This window comes from Mytilus californianus, unplaced genomic scaffold (genome assembly GCF_021869535.1).
Source record: "Mytilus californianus isolate M0D057914Y unplaced genomic scaffold, xbMytCali1.0.p SCAF_12, whole genome shotgun sequence".
NCBI lineage: Eukaryota > Metazoa > Mollusca > Bivalvia > Mytilida > Mytilidae > Mytilus > Mytilus californianus.
The window spans coordinates 5,857,235-5,878,373 of record NW_026262604.1 but is presented as its reverse complement, the minus strand read 5'-3'; the positions used below and the strand labels follow the sequence as shown (position 1 = coordinate 5,878,373).

The following is a 21,139-nucleotide window of genomic DNA, read 5'->3' as shown; positions in this document are numbered from 1 at the left end:
TTGCTTCAAAATCAGCACATTTTTTATATTTTGTCAAAATAGGATGATTTTGTGAATTTCGGAAAATTCCGGACCTATAAGCTTGAGAAAACCCTTGGCTGCAACCTAGGATTCAAAATGTTCTGTAACCAATTGTTGCCAATGATGATATTGAATCCCTAGACACAAAACTTTCTGAATTTGTATGGTGGCAAAAGTAAATTATGCAAAAACATGTTAAGAATTATTGACCAAATCAAATAAAGAATACTTAAAGAGTCAATACTTCGTCATATGTAATATGATGTGCCAAATTGAAGTTATTTTGTAATAATTTAATTTTGGACGTTGTTTTGTTTATCAGCTCATAGACATAATTTTGTCATGTGACCGTGACGTCATCAACGTTTTTTCATGGTTTACTCCGGTTTAAAATGAAATTTAGAATTAAATTATAAAAAATGACTGTAATATTTTTTCTGTCTATGCGAAATAACATAAAAAATGTGGTGCACACTTTAAAATAACCCGCTACGCGGGTTATTCAGTGTGCACCACATTTTTGATGTTATTTCTTCATAGAGAGAAAAAATATTACAGTCATTCCTTAAATAAAAGTAATATCATGACTATTTATATGCGATCTGTGTAGTATTATGGCCTGTTTAAAAAAAAACCCCATCAAAATCTTACGGCCATTGTTAAACCTTCGTGAACTTACATGGATATAATAAGGAAAAAGCCTTTTCCGACTTACAGTGGAGATCACTTCTAACCTCTCATTAGAACTGTCAGAATAATCTGTTATAGAACTGTTCTAAACTGTCCTAGAACAGTTCTACCTAGAAAAGTTCTACCCTAGAACTGTTCTAAGTAGAACTTTCAGAATCAGTTCCAGGTAGAACTTACCAAATCAGTTCTAGGTAGAACTGTCAGGATCAGTTCTAGGGTAGAACTGTCTAAAACTGTTCTAGATAGAACTGTTTAAATCAGTTCTAGTCGTAGAACTGTCAGCAGAACTGAAGAAATCAGTTCTAACCATAGAACTGTCCGGAGCTTTACTTTTGCGCCAATTGGCATTTCATTTGCGCTAAAATAATATTTCATTTGCGCCACAAACCATATTTCATTTGCGCCAAAATAAAACATTTCATTTGCGCCAATGATACAGGTTAATACAGGTAATTAGTAAAACAAATAGTTATATTTAAAGGAGACTTTTCATAATAACCTCAAAACACAATTTTTGATTGCATCATAAATTATATGTCTCCGAAATCAGTCGTCGTAACCATAATGAAAGCAATATACACCGATACGTTCTTGATAACAGATATTTCATAATACAATTCTGTTATAAATTAACGAGATCATCAAACCCAAAAGGAAGCACTATACACTGGAGTAAGACCAAAAGTTCGTTCTGACACAAGACTTGTAAGCAACGGCCCGGATGTACTCATGTACACTGGATAAACTATATGTGTGGTCAAAATAAAAGATTACAGACTTTTTTATATTTATAGTTTTATATCTAAGTGACTATCAGTTTAATGTATAAGAAATGAGCATGAACTTACTTAGATATCAAGGGGGAATACCCTAAAAAAATCTTATTCACGATAAAACGATTTATATTTTTTACTTTTCCGTTAAAAGTTACCTGTAAAATGGCGCAAAAGTAGTTTTTATTTTTTGGCGCAAATGAAATATAACCTTGTGGCGCAAATGAAAGATTGGATTTTGTAAAAACTGCCCGAACTGTCAGCAGAACTGAACAAATCAGTTCTAGCCGTAGAAATGACCAAACCTGTCATGTTGTAGAACAGTTCTAAATGACGTCACTGCACTTAGGGCATCTCACTGGTCACCACTCAGTGTTATTATTATCGTTAATAAAGACACACGCAAAATGAGAAATTTTTAATATATATTATATTTTTTTGACTTATTTATATTTCAGACAGAGAGTTCTTAAAACTGGTCTATGTATGGATAGAACTGACTAAATCAATTCTAGCCGTAGAACTGACCAAATCAGTTCTAATCGTAGAACTATTCTAGTCGTAGAACTGTTCTAGCCGTAGAACTGTTCTAGTCGTAGAACTGACCAAAGATTTGGTCAGTTCTAGGTAGAACTGTCTAAAACTGTTCTAGGGTAGAACTGTCAGGATCAGTTCTGGGTAGAAATGTCTAAATCAGTTCTAGGTAGAACTGACCAAATCAGTTCTAGATCAGAACTGTTCTAGCTAGAACTGTCTAAAAGGTGTCAGGGTGACAGTTCTACATACTGTCCTAGAACAGTTCACCTGACAGATTTGATGAGAGTTTAGAAGTGATCTCCACTGTATCTATTTAGATTTTTCAATGTATGGCTATTTTCTTATATATGGAGAAATAAGACTGACATAATATCCTGGATTGTATACTACATGTAATTGCATGCATGTATAAAAATACTGATGTCACCATCCCTTGTTTTTTTAGATAAATTGCTTCAAAGTTGATCAATCAATACGTTTAGAATTTGACCGAAAACGTGTACATCAGTGACGTTATTGAATATAGAAAAAAATTAAACGTTATTCTTTACTCAGTCGCTGAGGTTTTGAAAAAAAAATATGTGTCGGGATCTGACAGGTGTTTATTTTAGTTTTATTTCGCCTGTTATTTTTCGTAAATTTTATAGTTATTAAATATAAATTTCTACTGATTTAATTTATTTCGTCCTACACAGGGATATTTCACTATCGTGTGAAATCCATACGAATTTCACCTCAAACGAGCTTAAACGTGAAACTCACGTGAACTGATTTCCACGTGAATTTTATGATAATTTCATGTATAAATCACAAGAACTTTGTACAAGTGAAATTCACGTGAATTCAAATAACAGTTATTCATATAATATCTAAATTTTCATATCTAGTTAAAATTATTAAAAATATCATATTTATTTTACCATACTTGTCGATGGTGATGCCACCGCTGCATCCATGCATGAATAAAGTGCTCCAAAAATTTGTTCAGTAAACAGAGATGTTGAAGTACAATTTAAACTGATTGATTGATTGTTGCTTAACGTTCATTGGCAAATATTTCATTCATGCCCAGAACGATACAATAAAATTTAAAACAGTTTTGTCTTTAGGACACATTGTATGCACCGGTCAAAAATATTAAACATTCTGGTGTGAAAATTATTCAGAAAACAAATATCCTGATCAAATACACATTCGAAAATGTAAAATAACAAATCCAGGGAAAATTCAAAACGAAAAGACCATTTCATGCTTATCGACTGGCAGGATAAAAAGCCCAAACACAACAATGAATGGAAAACAACTGTCATATTCCTGAATTGATACAGGCATTAATATAATATATTCTGTGTGCGTAGTTAGTCAGACAAACCTTCCAAACTGTATGCAAAATTTCTCTTAAAAAAAGTTCAACATTCTGCATGTCATTCGTGGAAAATTAGACCAAAAATAAATCTGAGAATATCTATATATGCACCCTCTTTATAAGTAAAACACTCTGCGCAACATTAAAGTTCCAGCTTGAAATTATACATTCGGGAGGAGTAAACCGGAGTCTGTACTCTGCGTGCCTTTATTTATTATCAAAATGCCATATTCAACAACCTGTCATTTAGAAAAATAATCCTGACGAAATGCACACCTTAAGTATATGCAGTAACATTAAGAAACTAATTTAAAAAATAAAGCTTTTAAAAACTGTAGTCCTAAGAAATTAGTCGTATAAACCTTATACCAAGTAATGGATGGACGGTCGAAAAACTGTCATTTTTTCGTGGGAGCAAAATGTATGTTAGCGTATATATGATGATGTTCTATTTTATAAAGCATTTGGTGACAAAATAATTTTTTGAATATATGTAGTAGTTCATAGTTGAAAGGTAATTTGTAGCAATGTAAGCAAGCTAACATCTACATCATTTGGTCTTTGGTGGAACTTGTCTTATTGGCAATCATACCACAACTCCTGATTTCATAATGGTTTTAGTTTTCTCCCGAAATTCATGAATTTTAGACTTTAACAAATGTGTACTAAATATGCTACTGTGATAATTAAAATCTGGCTATTGTTGTGAACATGTGCAAACCTCGCGCTTTAAATATTAAAATGTAACTGTCTCGAGTGGAGAAATATCGTAATACACTTGTTGCAGTTGTGGAATCTATATATCCATTCATTCACACACAAAATTGCCAACACTTTGAACACCTTTTTCACATACATACTTGTATACTTGTTATAAAAACTCCTTATAAGACAGCGAATACCCTAGGGCTTTTCCTTACGCCTATGTGAACAATATGCCTCTCCCAAAAAAGGCAACTTTGATAATCGTCTTTCAGTCGTTGTGTCCCCCCACTTTGTGAAATGGTGCGTTAACAATTTCCATAATCTATACTTGTACATTATGTCCAACTCAAAACACCCAAAACACACCCATCCCCTAATATCCAAGCGAATGAATATAAGACCTAAATGATTTTAAGATATCGCTGGTTTTGTTTCAGTTTGTTTCTTTCGTTTGAATAATATAGGTTAATGAAAATATCTCTTAATAATTAATTTTGTTTTGCGTTCGAAGCGCTTTTCTGGATTTACTTTCATCAGAACGCAGATCATCTCTTATTGCGGAGCCACGCATTTATTGTGATGATTTATTTGTTTGTAAATTTCGAGAAAATAATTTGAAAAAATTAGATCTGAATTATTTACTTTCATTTCGTCCTAACCAAGTGCACATGTATTTCAAGCCTTTGTTAACTTTCTCCTCATTCCGATGTTGCTGTCCTGTTTAGACTGCGAATATACGAATCCAAAGCTAGCAAATAGTTTCATAGCTATATAGGATTTCTTCTGAACAGTCCAATACATTTCAGAGACTGTTTACACTTGGAACACAGGGAAAGTTTTTCGGTCAAATAACCAAATTAAACTTTCTTTTCTTCATTCCATGCCAAACAACTATTTTCTATCCGAGTTGAATGTCTGCTCGTACGGGGCTTTTATGCCTGATTTTTTTCGTAATCTCTTCCAGTTACATTAATTTTCCTTTTTCGATTTTGCTAGCGGTGTTTTTTGGCGACCATTAAAAAACGAATGAGTTTCTCAGCGAAATTGTATTAATAGTGGTACAATTCCTCGTATTTTCACACATCAGCCTTTTTATAAATTAGATTTCTACTTTCAAAACAAAATTTCATTGGGAAACAGTGTGCATCATAAATAAGAATGTATTGCAAACAAATAACCAAAAATAAAAAAAATCTCTGTTATGCATAAGGATATATATAGATAAATCGTACAAAATTAATGCTTACTAATTAATAGAGACAGCTACGTTTGAAAAGTTTTTTTTCAAATGTAAAGAATGAGCAGAAGAACTGTCGTAAGACGACGAAACAATCAATGTCAACTAATTATGTATTGCATTAAATCTCCGATCGGCACTATGCATTTAGGCAAAGTTAAGTCAAAATTAGCTTCACCAATATTAGACTTCTTTGTTGCATAAATATTAAATTTTCATCTAGAAAATGTTTAGCTGTCATATATCACCATTTCAAAACCAAATTCAACTTAATTGGCCAAGTTGAATTAAACAGCTTTACATAAAGTTTAAATTATAGAAACCATATATATCCCGAATTTTTCGTGTATAATTGTGTATGCCAATTCATAACAATATTTAAATCTTTAAGAGACAGATGCCGAATCACTAACGACTGAAAAAAACCTCTGACAGTGTGAAAACCTTTACGAATATACTTCATAGCACATTTACCCTAAAATCTTAATGCAAATTAATGGACAAAATATTTGGGGCTAAAATTATATCATCCCACAATTGTTTTGCATTAATTTTTTATTCCTCATTCACTCGAGAAGAGATCGGGAATTCGTCGAGTAGCGGTCAAATTGATCTGGAAATGGTTGTGTAAAGATCGAGTTTGGAATACAAATATTTAACCGATCAGTACTCGATCAACTCGACCTTTGCTCGACTAATATCCTATCATTTCCCGATCAACGCTAACCTGTTTGATATTTGGTATAGATTTACTCGACTAATGTCCGATGGCTTCCAGATCACTGCGACTTCTATTATTTCTTTTTTTTTTTTTTTATCCCAGACCAACTTGACAAATACCCGATCCCTACGTGACCACATTCGACCACTCTTCGATCTCTACTCGGCCATACACGAATACACATGTATGTTACATGATTCTCTAAAAGAGTGCAGATCTGATTAACTCTCATAACTTTCGCAAAAATAAATTGTCCATGTTTATTTTTAATTGTACAAAAGATTAACTCCGCAAAAATTCTTCCATGTACAGTACTTTTCTGTACTTTTGAAAGGAGGGTTACAATTTTATAAGATAGGCGAAAGATATACCAAAGTAACAATCAAACTCAAAGGTCGAAATACAAACCGACACAGCCATGGCGAACAAAGGAAAACCGACGAGGAGACAAGAAGCAGTCAACATAACACAACATAGAAAACTAAAAACTTAGAACACGAAACCCAACAAAAAACTGGGATGATCTCAGGTGCTCTGGAACGGAAGTAGATCTTTCATTTTGGCTAGACATTTTTGTAGTATAAAAATAAGAAGATGTGGTATAATTGCCAACTCTCCACAAAACACCAAATGACACAGAAATTAACAACTATAAGTCACCGTACGGCCAATTGTTTACAAACACTTTTTTCATAAGAACTTTTTGACTCAATTTTACAAATGATTTTTATTTGATCTCTTGATAGATATATGTATACAGTTTCAGACAAGGTTCAAAATGTATCACTTCAAGGCATTGAAATTTTACTTTTGACCAAATTTTTGGGAAATATATACGTGACATCTTTCCCCACTTTTTGCAATATGCTTTATCAAATACATGCACGGTGTTTTCGCCGTGTGAGCTTCTACCTCACCTAGATTTCTCGGCACCGCTTGCTGTCTATGCCTTCTTGTTCGTCTTCTACGATCTCTTCAAGCTCCGTAACAGCTATTAACCTGTCTCTCTTGAGCTCTTACTACCTTGCCCACAAACCCAACTGCTTTATTTCCATGTAGATATATTAATTGTGTTACTTTACATTCTGTGAACTACTGAATCTAACCAACTAAATGGAGAATGTGTTCGTGGGACATATATAATGCCCCGGCTTGCATATAACGTTATAAAAGGTCATTACTCCAGAACGGTAAAAGTGACGCCACCCAAATTCGCATTTGAACTGGTTTTTTTTTTTATGGTAATAAGCATATTGTATACAATTAAGTTAGAGAACGGAAACTATTTGTTGGGACGTACGTATGTACGGACAGACAAGGGTAACACTCAGGTCTATCTGGTCTGATCGAGATCGGGCTGAGATCGAGTATAATTGATTTGGTCTAGCTAGTCGAGTAAAGATCGTGTATAGCGATCGTGAACTGGTCGGAATAATCGAATATGTATACAATTAATGGTCGGGTTGGAGTCGTGATGGAGTCATTTAAAAGGAGTTGTGAATTGTCGTGTTCAAGTCGTGTACAGTCGGATAGCGGTCAGGTAGAAGTCGTAAACAGGCCCGATCGAGAATTTGGTTACGCTTGGTCTTGCAAATTTGGACAATCGGGATCATCGAGTTGATCTGATCGGCAGTGTGAACCTTGCTTAAGCAACAACATCAAAATAACTGTATATGTTCGTGAGAGTCAGGCTCGTTGATTTAATTGGCTATTCGAGTATTTCCACCGATTGTAAAATGAAAAGATTTTTGTGTACATTTATTATAATCATAAAACGATGCAACCATGCATCCAATGTCGTCTGATAGGACCCAACACTGTTTTAGTATTTCGGCAGTTATAAAGCTTGGGTTGGTCCTCTTAGACTTGAATACGATCAAATATAAAAATTATTCATATACTAGTACATGTTAAATTATAAATATTTAAATGATTCATCAATACATATCATGACAGATCTGCCATCATCAGGGGTCCAACTGTCAATTGTTTGTTTTTAAGTCTTGATCTAGTAAGCATGTCCCCTAGACTTTTGTGATTGCTCTACATAACTGTTGGTTCAACATTAAACACTTGCCCACAATCTTCGTCAGACTGCAATAAATGCTAATATTTTATGATACTTTTTTTACGAATACATGGGTTATATTTTGTTATTAAAAATAATGAATATATTCTTTTTTATCTAAGTTTTTGTGCTGCAATATTCCAGTAGAATCAATAAATAGAGCATATGTTATTATACTAGTTTTGTCGTTTTTGACGTTATCATAACCTCTAAAATTTGTTAGATTTGTATTAATTTGTTATGGTCACTTATTGTTTCTGTATCGGCCGCTTCATCTTTAATACATCATTGGAATACATGCTGTGATAGACAGCTATTTCGATTCAGATTGATAACATTTGTTTCTATTAAATGTATTTCAAGGTCAAGAATGCCATATGTTGTAAATCTTTGACTGAGTAGTTTGAGATTTCATGGTTAGACTTTAGTAAAGGATTGTCCAGACGAAAAAAATCTTTAACTTCATCTGATGCTCCATAACTAGTATATATTATAAATCCATCACCCTATATTTTATATGTTTTTTATGTCGAAATGCAGAAACTATCTTATTCATTATTTCAAACATAAGTATGCCACAGATTTCCGGTTAAAAAACTGCCGCCAATTATCGTACCTAGTATTTTTTTTATATTTTTTTCCAATCAAATTAAAATAAAAAGTAATCTATAATGAGTATCAGTCAACAGAAGTATTTTATTACATTGACCGTTGGGACATCGACTTTGAATATGTCAGTTTGGATTGCTCTATAAACAACTGTCATACAAGTTTGAGGTTTAGCTAGCTACAAAATCAGGTTTACCTCACTATTTTCCTCCGAAAATGCTTTTACCAAAATAGAGATATGACGGTTGTTTTCACTCGTTCCGTTTATTGATAATGTTTGATTTTGTAATTTTATATGGACCCCACCCCATCCCATCCCCAATCCCATGCCCCTCCTTTTTGAAAAAAACTTGGATTCTTTTTTGTTATACTTTTCAGTGGCATAGGCTCCTTTAACTGCAACTAATAGAACAATTTTAGGAAGATTTGTAAATATTTGTGTTGTATCAAACGAAAACGACAGGCTATTTCTCATTGATATTAATGAAAGTTGAAAGTACAGATCTGTTATACAGGTAGACTGATTTTTACGAAGCTCGGTAGGGATCTATGCAGACACAATATATAAATCGTTCAACAATACACAATATTTTGTGCGCTCATTATATATTTTGTGCGTTTAATATAAATTTATAGTGCGCACAAATAAATATTTTGATTGCACGATATAAAATATTTGTGGTATCAATTAATATTTTGTGCGCTAAATATGAATATATTTTACGCACAAATTCATATTTAGTTTTCATGTGGTAGTGCTGTCTCATGTCTACAGTTCAGAGAGATTCATCAGTCATAATTATAGAGGATTTTTAAGGTTTTATTTTGACAAAAGGTTAGAATGCAGCAAAATTATCACACTTCTCGCAAAGTATTAAATTTGCAGCCACGTCCGGTCAGAATGGGAACATTAAATCCGATGCCTCGTGTAAAGAGAGTGCCAGGCTCTTTAAACGTTAAGAACCCTTGCAGCAACTCTTTTATGAGTCCGCAGGTGACCTGTTGCAAGACTAAATTTCTATTCCTATCCAATATACCCTCATTTCCCGTGGTTGTCTAAATTTCTCTGACCTAAATCCCGGACGCCTCTATTACAGAATCACCATTTTTTTTTAGTTCTCGACCTGAATATGCATGAAATATTTGCTACTGGACGCTAAGCAACCAACTATCAAGCAATCAATATCTCATATAAGGTCATTAACCAAAGTCAAACCGATTCGATACGATTTGAGAGCCAAAATATTGCCTATGCTAAATAAGATAAAAGTCCAAGCCAGCCTATTCCCGCTTTAAAAATATTGTCTGGAAAGGAGATCCATTACCTATCAAATTTTTACCTGATTTGTCCTTAAACTAATACTCTTCGGATTTATAGTACTAGTATCAATTTTAAGGATGTACTTAGGTGAGATTTTGGAATTTGTGTCAGATGTTCGGACTCCTTGTTTTTTTCCATACGATACAAGGTAAAATACACCCATCTATCTTTTCATACAAGAATTAATAGCTCATAAAAATTTAAGCAGATTCTTAATTTCTTTTCTTTTGATTTGCGACCCAAATAATACCAATACAAATATAAGGTAAAAGTCCGATTCAGCCTTTTCCCGTCATATTTTAAAAATCAAATATCTTGAAAAGGAGCTCCATGATCTATCAATATTTTTAGCTTATTTTGTTCCTTAACTAATGCTTTTTCGACAGTATCAATTTTAAATTCTTGATTTTTTAAATTTCACCTAAGTACATCCTTAAATTCAAGATATTTGTTTAATTTCACCTAACTCCAGTATTCAAGATAAAAGATTTTAAAGCATAACGTATTGATATAATTGGCATGAGATGATGAGACTATGTTTTTAAAATATTAATTGCACGTAATTTGATGGCGTAAACCGCTTGCAATTGCTCCAGTGGTTCGTTTATTTTGAATTCTACTTGTGACCATGGACGTACGTCGTAAAGGAGCGATCATGCGATTAACTAAAGTTTGTTTGACTTTTCTTAAGAAGTAAATAATAAAGATATTGGATAAACGTCAATAACACAGTAACCCAACAACACTAAAAAGATCTACATACGGCCTAAAAATATGGATATTCGCCTCGGTTCTAGATAGGTTGTGAAGTAATACATTTTTGGGGGAAACGCTTTTCATCATTTTTCTTTCAAATTGTGCATTAATTGTAGTGATAAAAACTGGCGCAAAGTCAGTACATGGATTTACGATTTGCACAGTGTCTTTCGCAAGTTCTAAAAATCAAATTGTTCACAGTGCTTTGAATGTCATGCCGCTTAATTCTTTGTCCGAAATTTCAATCCCATTCATGTAGCCATGAATTTTATTTTACAATAGTACAATTGAAAATATTGTCACTCATTCAGTTTGCTGTTTTAAGCATTACTATGATCGAAAACATTAGCATAGACATGCATGTATATTCATTCACCCAAAAGGAATGTTGAAATTTGAAAGTTACTCCTATATGATATGTATATATATATATATTTGTAGATTGTAAAGATTGTAGTGCTATAAAAAGATAACTGAAAAATCATATTCTCTACGTGTTCTTTTTTATGACGAAAAAATACCCTTTAAGTTACACTACGCATCTGATCGTTTATTCTGGCAAACACATGATTATTTGTACATCCCGCACAGCCAAACGGACGATCTACTTTGACGAGGGTTTTACTACCGGTAGAAGGAAGACCAATGATGACCATACTTCTATTCCCCAATCACCCTTTGGGTATGCTATATTGAAGTCTAATATGCAATGAAAAGAGGGTGATACATGTATGGGGAAATTATTTTACCCTGTATCGTTAAAAAAAAACAAGGAGTCCGAACAGTTGACACAAATTCCTAAACAGGAGATGACTACATTCTTACATATATTTCTCTGTTTCTAGTTTCCGTTTCCTTTCCATATTCCTTTTCCACTTTTTAGAAACTCTCATTTTCAGAGGGTCATCAAGTTGGTTACTTATTCCTTATTCGTTTCTTATTCCTTATTCGTTACCTTACGCGCGGGTTATTTCACCTCTAAGAACCCATAGCTAACACCAGAGACATGAACAAATTTTAAAAGGTGCAACGTATTACACACGCATTACAAGCGAATAAGGAAAGAAAAGGTAACAGCGTATCAGTCGAGAGCTGAAACTGGTACATACACACTAATAGGGTTATTTTACTTCTACGTGTAAGTACCCATAACTTAAACTAAAGACAAGAAAAAATTTACAACCATTTTTTAAAAGGTGCAAAGTATAACACACGTATTATAATCGAATAAGGGACTAATAACTAACAGGGTATCAGTCGAGCGCTGAAACGAGTACATACGCTCTAATAGGGTTATTTCACCTCTAAGAACTCATAGCTAACAGCAGAGACATGATAAAAATTGAAAAGAATTTACTTAAGAGGTGCAACGTATAACACACGCATTACACATGTTACAAGCGAATAAGGAACGAATAAGTAACAGGGTATCAGTCGAGCGCTAAAACGGTTACATATGCGCTAATAGGGTTATTTCACCTGCAAGAACCCATTGCTAACACAAGAGACAAGAAAAAAAATTAAAATTGTTTTTAAAAGGTGCAACGTATACCACATGTATTACAAGCGAATAAGGAACGATTAAGTAATAGAGTATCAGTCAAGCGGTGATACGGGTACATTCGTGCTAAAAGTGTAATTCACCTCTACACACAAAGAACTATCACCAGAGATAAGAAAGTAAAGCACGAAAAGAGAACTCATACTAAAATCGATTAAGTAATAAATAAGGAATAAGGAATAAGGAATAAGTAACGAATATTTAACGAATAAGAAATAAGTAACGAATAGGTAACGAATAAGGAATAAGTAACGAATAGGTAACGAATAAGGAATACTAAAGTAAGTAACGAATAGGTAACGAATAACAAATAAGTAACGAATAGGTAACGAATAAGGAATAAGTAACGAATAGGTAACGAATAAGGATTAAGTAACGAATAGGAAACGAATAAGGAATAAGTAACGAATAAGGAATAAGTAACGAATAGGTAACGAATAAGGAATAAGTAACGATTAGGTAACGAATAAGGAATAAGTAACGAATAGCTAACGAATAAGGAATAAGTAACGAATAAGTAACGAATAAGTAACGAATAGGTAACCAATAAGGAATAAGTAACGAATAGAGATCGAATAAGGAAAAAGGATAATTAACGACTAAGGAATGAGAAATTAATAACCAACTAGATGACCCTCATTTAGAGCACTGTTTTACTTCAAATTCAGCATTTAACATTGTACGTGTTTTTTCGAGAGCAAAAATATCATCAAGATAACGGTAAATGTTTTTAAATTTATCAATTAAATTTACTTCAGACGGATCTTTTCTGAGATTGGCAATTAATGCTCTTATTACAGTTGCAGAAAAAGGCTTTATATGAGTTACAGAAAATAAATCTGCAATCGTGAATCTAACCCAACATCAAAATAAAACCTTGTAAATGACCGATCAATTACTGAACCACACTGTGATATGATTCGCCTACCAGGTGAAATTACATTCAAGTTCATTTAATCCAGCCTGTTTTATTTGTTTTAACTTCTCCGTTTCAAGACGGTGATTTTTTTGTTGGAATATAAACTCTGACTACCTTAGTTTATTTAAGTAGCTGGAAATGATCAATTTGATAAAGATAATTGATTGTGTCTTTAGTAAGTAATATCCCGAGGAAGGATTGCCTTGAAGTTACATCATGACCTTCCCTTTTCTTTATTTTGATTCTAATGCAAATGATTTAAGTCCAAAGTTTTCAGTTTTCAGTTTCAATAAGAAAACCCTCAGTATATTAGATATTGTTTTCATTTCCTGATTTTTTTCAAATATAAAAATTGACAAATTCATGTAGAAATGTGCACAAAATAAGATTATAAATGATAAAAATATCTTGTAATTTAACTTGAACCTTTGTGCACAAATGGTTCAGATCAACCTATTCCCAGTACTGATTTCCCCCGTTACTTGTACTGATGCTCCCAAAATTTGATGCAGTATATCCTTAAAAAATAAAGATTAAACCAGGAATATTTGCCAAATGTGTTAAAATATAAAACATGAGCATGTTCTATTAAAAATGAATGGTCAAAAGGAAAAACAGTCTTTCATTTTTTACTTAAATTCATAGTATCGCAAATGTTTTTACTTTACATGTTTGGCTTAATTATCAAGTCATCAAATTATAAACGTCAGAATTATGACAAGAACTACATGTACAATTCAGAGTTGGAGAGGAGGGGAAGATCGAGGGATAAGCTGGTGGATCAATTAATAATTCAATATATATATGAGTGTTCCAATTCAGGGTCAAATGTTACAACCGAATGTTTATATGACTTAGCAATGCGAATGTCCTGGCTATATGAAATAAAGTTTAGATCTGGAAAGTAAAATTAGTAACTACTGTGTCCTCAGTCTTATCTAAATAGTAAAAAAAAATTGCCATTTCCTTAACTATTCGTCCAGCTTATTCAAGTCATGGTCAACAACTGGTTTGATTGGCAGCGTATTAAGACCGAGCTGCTCGTCTAAACATCATCAGCAAAATGTCTACTAAGAAAACAAGTTAATCAAATATGTCATTAGTTTATATAATATATGAAATATTTTAGTCTAAGGTTCTTACTGATTCTTGAAGGACTTCAGCGGGAAAGTGACCAAATACAGATGGTATATTTTTTTTATTTTCGCTCTTTTTGTCTCCCTTGTAGGTCACTCATAAACTATTTAACAAGTCACATCAAACTGCATATTCTTTCATTTCTTTTTTATAGAAGAATCTTTATCCAACGTTATCAAATAACTTAGAAAAGTCACACAAAAATCACAAAAAAATCGACGTAGCTAAATTTTAATTAAACTGCTGAGAGCCTGTGTCGCTCACCTGACTCAACTTGGGTTTTTGAAATCATAAAAAAAAAAGATAAAAATCATAACAGATACTCAAATAATGTTTGAGGCCAGATTTGGTTGATATTGGCCCTCTAATTTAATAATTAATCCCGGTGGCCATCTTGAACAGTAAATCAGCAACAAAGAAGCAACACTTCATCAGCACCTCACAAGGAACATTTATGACATGTTTGGTTTCATTCTATTGAGTGGTTCTCTAAAAGAAGACATTTGTATGTATTTCCCATAGGGTCCTATGTTAAACTAAGTCCCCTCTAGCGGCCATCTTGGATAAAGGATCAGCTACAAAGTAACAACACTTGGTCAGCACTTTGTAAGGAACATTCATGCTATGTTTGGTTTTATTCCATTCAGTGGTTATCTAAAAGAAGACATTTGTATGTATTTCCCATAGGGTCCTATGTTAAACTAAGTCCCCTGCTTGCAGCCATCTTGGATGATGGATCGGCTACAAAGTAACAACACATGTTCAGCATCTCATAAAAAACATTCATGCTATGTTTGGTTTCATTTCATTCAGTGGTTCTCTAAAAGAAGACATCTGTATGTATTTCCCTTAGTGTCCTATGTTAAGCCTAGTCCCCCACTGGCGGCCAACTTGGATGATGGATCGGCTACAAAGTAACAACACTTGGTCAGCACCTCATAAGGAACATTCATGCTATGTTTGGTTTCATTCCATTCAGTGTTTCTTTAAAAGAAGACAATTGTATGTATTTCCCATAGGATCCTATGTTTAACTAAGTCCCCCGATGGCGGCCATCTTGGATGATGGATCGGCTACAAAGTAACAACACTTGGTCAGCACCTCACAAGGAACATTCATGCTATGTTTGGTTTCATTCCATTCAGTGGTTCTTTAAAAGAAGACATTTGTATGTATTTCCCATAGGGTTCTTTGTTAAATTTTAATTAAACTGCTGAGAGCCTGTGTCGCTCACCTGACTCTTGGTCAGCACCTCATAAGGAACAGTCATACCATATTTGGTTCCATTTCATTCAGTGGTTCTCTAGAAGAAGTTCAAAATGTAAAAAGTTAACGACGACGACGGACGACGGACGCCAAGTGATGAGAATAGCTCACTTGGCCCTTCCGGCCAGGTGAGCTAAAAAAGCAGTTACAAAAATGTATAAAACTAGAGGCTCTAAAGAGCCTGTGTCGCTCACCTTGGTCTATGTGCATATTAAACAAAGGACACAGATGGATTCATGACAAAATTGTGTTTTGGTGATGGTGTTGTGTTTGTAGATCTTACTTTACTGAAACATTCTTGCTGCTTACAATTATCTCCATCTATAATGAACTTGGCCCAGTAGTTACAGTGGAAAATATTTTGTAAAAATTTACAAAAATTTACAAAATTTATGAAGATTGTTAAAAATTGACTATAAAGGGCAATAACTCCTCAAGGGGTCAACTGACCATTTTGGTCATGTTGACTTATTTGTAGGTCTTACTTTGTTGTACATTATTGCTGTTTACAGTTTATCTCTATCTATAATAATATTCAAGATAACCAAAAGCTGCAAAATTTTCTTAAAATTACCAATTCAGGGGCAGCAACCCAACAACGGGTTGCTTGATTGGTCTGAAAATTTCAGGGCAGATAGATTTTGACCTAATAAACAATTTTATTCGGTCAGATTTGCTTTAAATGCTTTGGTTTTAGAGATGTGAGCCAAAAACTGCATTTCACCCTATGTACTATTTTTAGCCATGTCGGCCATCTTGGTTCGCGAGCGGGGTCATCAGACACATTTTTTAAACTAGATACCCAAATGATGATTGTGGACAAGTTTGGTTAAATTTGTCTTAGTAATTTCAGAGGAGAAGATTTTTGTAAAAGATTACAAAAATTTACGAAAAATTGTTAAAAATTGATTATAAGGGGCAATAACTCTTTAAGGGGTCAACTGACCATTTTGGTCATGTTAACTTATTTGTAGATCTTACTTTGCTGAACATTATTGCTGTTTACAGTTTATCTCTATCTATAATAATATTCAGGATAATAAACAAAAACGGCAAAATTTACTTAAAATTACTTGTTCGGGGCAGCAACCCAACAATGGGTTGCCCGATTCATCTGAAAATTTCAGGGCAGATAGATCTTGACCTTATAAACAATTTTATCCCCATGTCAGATTTGCTCTAAATGCTTTGGTTTCAGAGATATAAGCCAACATCTACATTTTACCCCTATGTTCTATTTTTAGCCATGGCGGCCATCTTGGTTGGTTGGCCGGGTCAACGGACACATTTTTAAAACTATTTACCCCAATGATGATATAGGCCAAGTTTGGTTAAATTTGGCCCAGTAGTTTCAGAGGAGAAGATTTTTGTAAAAGTTAACGACGACGGACGACGACGGACGACGACGACGGACGACGGACGCCAAGTGATGAGAAAATCTCACTTGGCCCTGTGGGCCAGGTTAGCTAAAAAAGCAGTTATGTACATTTCTATTAGTTGATGCACAGTTTTCCATTTTAGGCGGAATTTTGACGAACTTTCATAAAACGTTTGTTTCTCGTTATTAAATAAAGTTATACTTTCTTATTAAATAACTCTCTCCATTTCTTTATACCACCCAGCTTGTAACATATATCGGACATAAATCGGAAAGTAGATGCTGAATCCACCTTTTTCCAATAACATTTGCAATAATACAATTATAACAAAAAATACATTCTTCAAGTTATTTATTAAAAAAATATTGAATCAAAGCATTGGTAGAGTTTTTGAATAGCATTAATAATTTAATTCAATAATATAGAAAATGTATCATAGATATCGTTTCATGTCTGTGGGAGAAATATGAAAGAGAACAGTTTTTCATTTCTAATTTGGAAATAACACAAAATATATGTGCATGTTAGAAGATAACATTTCTCGTCTTCATTACACACGGTATCATCAATCGAATTATCATTTATACAGATTTGTAGTAATGGAATATATACAAGCACCTCTTTTTGATAAATGAGCATTTTCATGTTTTTTCACTAAGTTTTTGGAATTTAAAACATCGTCATATAATTATTTTATATTCAGATCCATGAAATCTAATACATTTTGTCATATTAAAAGTGTAAAATTAAATAAAACAAAAATTGTTGACGTACAATAAAGTGTGATCGATGTGCTATATAGAATTGCCACGTGTTCAACACTAAAATCTTGTGTGCGTATGTCAATTAACAATTCTATAACTTGGGTGGGAGTGATTGACCAAAAATAGATATGTTAGAAGATAACATTTCTCGTCTTCATTACACACGGTATCATCAATCGAATTATCATTTATACAGATTTGTAGTAGTGGAATATATACAAGTACCTCTATTTGATAAATGAGCATTTTCATGTTTTTTTCACTAAGTTTTTGGAATTTAAAACATCGTCATATAATTATTTTATATTCAGATCCATGAAATCCAATACATTTTGTCATATTGAAAGTGTAAAATTAAATAAAACAAAAATTGTTGACGTACAATAAAGTGCTATATAGAATTGCCACGTGTTCAACACTAAAATCTTGTGTGCGTATGTCAATTAACAATTCCATAACTTGGGTGGGAGTGATTGACCAAAAATAGAAATATGGGAGGCGTAAGCAATCCACATTACGTTTTAAAACAGGCTAAGCGATAAACTTTGTCCATCAATCACTTACTCATTTAAGATAATAATTTATTTGTGCATAGACGATAAATTAGAATTGATGAAGCAATAAAAATAGCGGTTAACCGATAAAAATAGCGGTTAACCGATAAAAATAGCGATTAACCGATAAAATTAGCGGTTAACCGGTAAAACTAGCGGTTAACCGGCATATTTATAGCGGTTAACCGACATAAAAGTAGCGGTTAACCGATAAAAATAGCGGTTAACCGATAAAAGTAGCGGTTAATCGATAAAAATACCTTTTGAACCAAATGGTACACCATAGTTGAATGACTTATTCTTCAATTATTTAGTCTAAGAATTTATATCTTTAATTTTCACCAATTGTCTAAATTTGATTTATTGAACCTTTTTGTCTGCTTACGCCTTACCTAACTAAAGATGGTTGAGATATGTTTAGCCGTTTTTACATAAAACATTTAAAAAATGAAAAACATCTAGCTTGTAAGTTATTTCTTCAAAGACATATATATAGCATCAGTTTAAAGCAAACTTATTTGTCCAAGGCATAAATGAATGATTGTTCCGAAATGAATGAATGTATACAGCCTATTGTTAGAAAGCAGGACAAACTTGTGTTTTCTGGTGTTAATATGTTTATAAAAATACAGCTGATATTATGCCATATAATTATTTCATTACTAATTGTGATTAAACTGCAATAAGCTACGGTTCGGTACCAATTTCGTCGTCAGCTCTGTTGCATAAGGACAAATGAAAATATTAAATTTCTTGGTAACAAGGATGTCATATAACCTCCTAAATGGTATTTTTTAAGATATATGAACATCAAAACTCATGAGATACTTTTATGACTGTTTGTTAAAAAAAATATCATTCAAGATCAATTAACAAAAATCATGTATGGATTTTTTCCCTAATTTTTCAAAATAATTTCCCCTTCGTACATTGATTTATAATCTCGACGAGGTTTTGATCTCAATATCATATTCCTTTTAAAGACCACTAACTCCAGTATCGTAATTTATAACTCCCGTGAAGACGCTAATTATTTTTTATCAGAGACATGTCTCTGTTGTATTTAACAAGATTAGTAAATGCAACGACATCTATTGGAAGGAGTTAAGAGTTATCGTTAATTATCTACTGTCCAATATAAACAGATTGGGTTATCTCGCTTGGAAATGTGACATATTCTTGCACATGATCTGTGGCATAGGTCTATTAGTTCTCATTGTGCCTGTGAGATACGTACGCTCTCTCAATAATTTGTTAGCTAAATTAAGTGAAGCAAAAAAGCTATCGGCGAAAACATGAAAGCCTTTCCCAAGAAGATGCGAATTCTTCATTAAATTTATTACTACATTTGTTCCTTGTAATGCTCCAGCAGGAGTGGGATCGAAACGTTTCCCGTGATATATATCCATCTGTAAAACATACCCGGTGACGGACTCGACCAACATCCAGAATTTAACGCCAAACCTTGAACGTTTACTTGGTATATACTGTAACATACTTGTCTTTCCTTTTGTACCAACAAGGGATTCATCTACAGCAAGTTCTCTGCGGGGATTATAATACCGTAAACATTTCCTGTTAACGAAATCAAGTAACGGTTTGAACCTTTGAGATGGTTTGTAAGCTGGATCATTACGCCTAGGGGGTTTTTTGGTGTCCACCAGGTGCAAAAATTTTAAGATGTTTTGGAATCGGTTTCGACTAAACATACAACGGAACCAGGGTGTAGACTGCGATGGACTGTGCTTATTCCAATATTCTTCAAATGATACTTTCCTAATTAAGTCCATGTTATAAAAAACGGCAAGGAATCCCTTAAACTCAGGTATGGTCAGTTTACCCTCCTTCTGCCACTGCATTTTTCTCGAAAATCGACTGGTTTGGCGAATGGTTTCATGACAAAGATTCTTTGCATATCTACAAAAAAAATTCAAAAATAATCATATACATTTATTATATAAAGTCGTAGAATCTTTTATGTAAATATCTATTTTTTTACGGGAACGACCATATTACTTTGAAAATGTATATTTTTTGGTGGTGGTGATTAAGTGGGGTTATTTTATTTTCTTCATTTGTTTTTGTATTTGGTGATTTGTTGATGTCTTCGTGTCAGTAACTTATATCCGTTCTTTTTAATGTTTTGTTTTCGTATACTGCCCGAATAACCGTTTCTTTTGAGTTACACGTGCTTTTATGATAGTTTATATCCTGTCATTGGGGCGCATCCCCTGTATCTGAGCAAGCTGCAACGCAACCAAAGAAAAACATAATGTTCATTTCTTTATTGAGCTGAACGAACAAACAGTGGTGTTAGGCTGTCTTTCTATTATCTTGACCGGTTTACACATACCATTTCAGCAGGTGGATATTAAAGTGTTCAAAAAATTTCTAAATTATGTTTTAGAAAGAACAATGTCATAAAATGAAACAACTTGTAATCACAATTAAAGATTTAAATTGTATGACTTTGTTGATTATTTTATTGACTGTATCATTAACATTTCAACGGCGCGTTGGTTCTATATTGATGGTAAAAAATTGCAATATGGCTATGAAAGATACGTCTAGTAACTATAAACTAACTCAGAAAAGATTATTTTACCAACCTGTTTGTTTGTTTGACAAACTCTTTGATGAGGTCAATAGAAAACAGCAAATAAAAGTAAGCTATTGGCGCGGCATCTCTGGGTGGCATATTAATGGGTCCAGTGGGTGCTCTATTAAACGGTGGGTCATTCATTGGCTCTGGTGG

The 21,139-nt window shown here is 33.3% G+C and overlaps 1 protein-coding gene across 1 annotated transcript; it reads right to left on the bottom strand.

Moving 5' to 3' along the window:
- Positions 1-19,535: 19,535 nt before the first annotated feature.
- LOC127722255 (piggyBac transposable element-derived protein 4-like) lies at positions 19,536-20,272 on the bottom strand. Its single transcript, XM_052229150.1, has one exon. The coding sequence runs from the start codon at positions 20,241-20,243 to the stop codon at positions 19,536-19,538; it is 708 nt and encodes a 235-aa protein (XP_052085110.1). The 5' UTR covers positions 20,244-20,272.
- Between the last annotated feature and the right edge of the window lie 867 nt (positions 20,273-21,139).